We start from the raw sequence: 5,000 nt of genomic DNA, 5'->3' as shown, positions 1-5,000 counted from the left end.
TCATGACTGGGTTATAATGGGGTTATGACTGTAGGACTGGGTTATAATGGGGTTATGACTGGGTTATAATGGGGTTATGACTGTAGGACTGGGTTATAATGGGGTTATGACTGGGTTATAATGGGGTTATGACTGTACGACTGGGTTATAATGGGGTTATTACTGGGTTATAATGGGGTTATGACTGTAGGACTGGGTTATAATGGGGTTATTACTGGGTTATAACTGTAGGACTGGGTTATAATGGGGTTATTACTGGGTTATAATGGGGTTATGACTGTAGGACTGGGTTATAATGGGGTTATGACTGGGTTATAATGGGGTTATGACTGGGTTATAATGGGGTTATTACTGGGTTATAATGGGGTTATGACTGTAGGACTGGGTTATAATGGGGTTATGACTGTAGGACTGGGTTATAATGGGGTTATGGCTGTAGGACTGGGTTATAATGGGGTTATTACTGGGTTATAATGGGGTTATGACTGGGTTATAATGGGGTTATTACTGGGTTATAATGGGGTTATGACTGTAGGACTGGGTTATAATGGGGTTATGACTGTAGGACTGGGTTATAATGGGGTTATGGCTGTAGGACTGGGTTATAATGGGGTTATTACTGGGTTATAATGGGGTTATGACTGTAGGACTGGGTTATAATGGGGTTATGTCTGTAGGACTGGGTTATAATGGGGTTATTACTGGGTTATAATGGGGTTATGACTGGGTTATAATGGGGTTATGACTGGGTTATAATGGGGTTATTACTGGGTTATAATGGGGTTATGACTGTAGGACTGGGTTATAATGGGGTTATGACTGGGTTATAATGGGGTTATGACTGTACGACTGGGTTATAATGGGGTTATGACTGGGTTATAATGGGGTTATGACTGTACGACTGGGTTATAATGGGGTTATGACTGGGTTATAATGGGGTTATGACTGGGTTATAATGGGGTTATTACTGGGTTATAATGGGGTTATGACTGTAGGACTGGGTTATAATGGGGTTATTACTGGGTTATAACTGTAGGACTGGGTTATAATGGGGTTATTACTGGGTTATAATGGGGTTATGACTGTAGGACTGGGTTATAATGGGGTTATGACTGGGTTATAATGGGGTTATGACTGGGTTATAATGGGGTTATGACTGGGTTATAATGGGGTTATGACTGTAGGACTGGGTTATAATGGGGTTATGACTGGGTTATAATGGGGTTATGACTGTAGGACTGGGTTATAATGGGGTTATGTCTGTAGGACTGGGTTATAATGGGGTTATTACTGGGTTATAATGGGGTTATGACTGGGTTATAATGGGGTTATGACTGGGTTATAATGGGGTTATTACTGGGTTATAATGGGGTTATGACTGTAGGACTGGGTTATAATGGGGTTATGACTGGGTTATAATGGGGTTATGACTGTACGACTGGGTTATAATGGGGTTATGACTGGGTTATAATGGGGTTATGACTGTACGACTGGGTTATAATGGGGTTATTACTGGGTTATAATGGGGTTATGACTGGGTTATAATGGGGTTATTACTGGGGTCATGACTGGGTTATAATGGGGTTATGACTGTAGGACTGGGTTATAATGGGGTTATGACTGGGTTATAATGGGGTTATGACTGGGTTATGATGGGGTTATGACTGTAGGACTGGGTTATAATGGGGTCATGACTGGGTTATAATGGGGTCATGACTGGGTTATAATGGGGTTATGACTGTAGGACTGGGTTATAATGGGGTTATGACTGGGTTATAATGGGGTTATGACTGGGTTATGATGGGGTTATGACTGTAGGACTGGGTTATAATGGGGTCATGACTGGGTTATAATGGGGTCATGACTGGGTTATAATGGGGTTATGACTGTAGGACTGGGTTATAATGGGGTCATGACTGGGTTATGATGGGGTTATGACTGTAGGACTGGGTTATAATGGGGTTATGACTGGGTTATGATGGGGTTATGACTGGGTTATAATGGGGTTATGACTGGGTTATGATGGGGTTATGACTGTAGGACTGGGTTATAATGGGGTTATGACTGGGTTATGATGGGGTTATGACTGTAGGACTGGGTTATAATGGGGTCATGACTGGGTTATAATGGGGTCATGACTGGGTTATAATGGGTTTATGACTGGGTTATAATGGGGTTATGACTGTAGGACTGGGTTATAATGGGGTTATGACTGTAGGACTGGGTTATAATGGGGTTATGACTGGGTTATAATGGGGTTATGACTGTAGGACTGGGTTATAATGGGGTTATGACTGGGTTATAATGGGGTTATGACTGTAGGACTGGGTTATAATGGGGTTATGACTGGGTTATAATGGGGTTATGACTGTAGGACTGGGTTATAATGGGGTTATGACTGGGTTATAATGGGGTTATGACTGGGTTATAATGGGGTTATGACTGTAGGACTGGGTTATAATGGGGTTATGACTGGGTTATAATGGGGTTATGACTGTAGGACTGGGTTATAATGGGGTTATGACTGTAGGACTGGGTTATAATGGGGTCATGACTGGGTTATAATGGGGTCATGACTGGGTTATAATGGGGTTATGACTGTAGGACTGGGTTATAATGGGGTTATGACTGGGTTATAATGGGGTTATGACTGGGTTATGATGGGGTTATGACTGTAGGACTGGGTTATAATGGGGTCATGACTGGGTTATAATGGGGTCATGACTGGGTTATAATGGGGTTATGACTGTAGGACTGGGTTATAATGGGGTCATGACTGGGTTATGATGGGGTTATGACTGTTAGGAATGGGTTATAATGGGGTTATGACTGGGTTATGATGGGGTTATGACTGGGTTATAATGGGGTTATGACTGGGTTATGATGGGGTTATGACTGTAGGACTGGGTTATAATGGGGTTATGACTGGGTTATGATGGGGTTATGACTGTAGGACTGGGTTATAATGGGGTCATGACTGGGTTATAATGGGGTCATGACTGGGTTATAATGGGGTTATGACTGGGTTATAATGGGGTTATGACTGTAGGACTGGGTTATAATGGGGTTATGACTGTAGGACTGGGTTATAATGGGGTTATGACTGGGTTATAATGGGGTTATGACTGTAGGACTGGGTTATAATGGGGTTATGACTGGGTTATAATGGGGTTATGACTGTAGGACTGGGTTATAATGGGGTTATGACTGGGTTATAATGGGGTTATGACTGTAGGACTGGGTTATAATGGGGTTATGACTGGGTTATAATGGGGTTATGACTGGGTTATAATGGGGTTATGACTGTAGGACTGGGTTATAATGGGGTTATGACTGGGTTATAATGGGGTTATGACTGTAGGACTGGGTTATAATGGGGTTATGACTGTAGGACTGGGTTATAATGGGGTTATGACTGGGTTATAATGGGGTTATGACTGGGTTATAATGGGGTTATGACTGGGTTATAATGGGGTTATGACTGTTGGACTGGATACCTGAGCAATGAGGTCTCCGTTCTCAGCATGCAGCATCACCACAGCCCCCAACTCCTTCAGGAAGGAAAACACCTCATACAACTATTAGAGAGAGAGAGAGAGAGAGAGAGAGAGAGAGAGAGAGAGAGAGAGAGAGAGAGAGAGAGAGAGAGAGAGAGAGAGAGAGAGAGAGAGAGAGAGACAGAGAGAGAGAGCGAGAGATAGGAAGGGGAGAGGAGAGCAAAGAGAGTGGGAGGGAGGAAAGAGAGAAGGGGAGAGAGAGAGAAGAGAGCAGAAGACAGAAAGGTAGAGAGAGAATAGCGATGGAAAGAGATAATGATTATTACTTGCACATAGAGTATAAATATTTCCATTTACCATTGTGCAGCATATCATTATAATACACATGTCAATGTGATATTAAACCAACCTGAGAGTCAGTCATCTGAAACGAATCCTTATAGGACATATACACCTGGAATGAGTTGATCCCTGAGAGAGAGAGAGAGAGAGAGAGAGAGAGAGAGAGAGAGAGACACAGAGAGAGAGAGAGAGAGAGAGAGAGAGAGAGAGAGAGAGAGAGAGAGAGAGAGAGAGAGAGAGAGAGAGAGAGACAGAGAGAGATGAGAGAGAGAGAGAGAGAGAGAGAGAGAGAGAGAGAGAGGGATGGAGAGACAGGGATGGATGGAGGGATGGAGAGAGAGAGAGAGAGAGAGAGAGAGAGAGAGAGAGAGAGAGAGAGAGAGACAGAGAGAGAGAGAGAGAGAGAGAGAGAGAGAGAGAGAGAGAGAGAGAGAGAGAGAGAGAGAGAGAGAGAGAGAGAGAGAGAGAGAGACAGAGAGAGAGAGAGAGAGAGAGAGAGAGAGAGAGAGAGAGAGAGACAGGGATGGATGGAGGGATGGAGAGAGAGAGAGAGAGAGAGAGAGAGAGAGAGAGAGAGAGAGAGAGAGAGAGAGAGAGAGAGACAGGGATGGATGGAGGGATGGAGAGAGGGAGGGTGTGTGTGAGATAGATAGATAGATAGAACAAATTTCTTCACACAGGGTAGTGGGGTGAGACAGGGATGCAGCTTAAGCCCCACCCTCTTCAACATATATATCAACCAATTGGCGAAGGCACTAGAAAAGTCTGCAGCACCCGGCCTCACCCTACTAGAATCCGAAGTCAAATGTTTACTGTTTGCTGATCTGATGCTTCTGTCACCAACCAAGGAGGGCCTACAGCAGCACCTAGATCTTCTGCACAGATTCTGTCAGACCTGGGCCCTGACAGTAAATCTCAGTAAGACCAAAATAATGGTGTTCCAAAAAAGGTCCAGTCACCAGGACCACAAATACAAATTCCATCTAGACACTGTTGCCCTAGGGCACACAAAAAACTATACATACCTTGGCCTAAACATCAGCGCCACAGGTAACTTCCACAAAGCTGTGAACGATCTGAGAGACAAGGCAAGAAGGGCATTCTATGCCATCAAAATAAACATAAATTTCAACATACCAATTAGGATTTGGCTAAAAATAC

The 5,000-nt window shown here is 43.7% G+C and overlaps 1 protein-coding gene across 1 annotated transcript in view; it reads right to left on the bottom strand.

Moving 5' to 3' along the window:
• LOC124021195 (dihydropyrimidinase-related protein 1-like) overlaps nt 1-5,000 on the bottom strand; it is a 42,718-nt gene that overhangs the window by 29,183 nt on the left and 8,535 nt on the right. Inside the window, 2 exon segments of the mRNA XM_046336541.1 lie at nt 3,498-3,578; nt 3,907-3,968. Coding sequence (XP_046192497.1) covers nt 3,498-3,578; nt 3,907-3,968 — 143 coding nt within the window.

The sequence above is a fragment of the Oncorhynchus gorbuscha genome, unplaced genomic scaffold (genome assembly GCF_021184085.1).
Source record: "Oncorhynchus gorbuscha isolate QuinsamMale2020 ecotype Even-year unplaced genomic scaffold, OgorEven_v1.0 Un_scaffold_1082, whole genome shotgun sequence".
Lineage (NCBI taxonomy): Eukaryota > Metazoa > Chordata > Actinopteri > Salmoniformes > Salmonidae > Oncorhynchus > Oncorhynchus gorbuscha.
The sequence above is the reverse complement of the archived record's forward strand: the minus strand, read 5'-3'. Positions and strand labels throughout refer to the sequence as shown.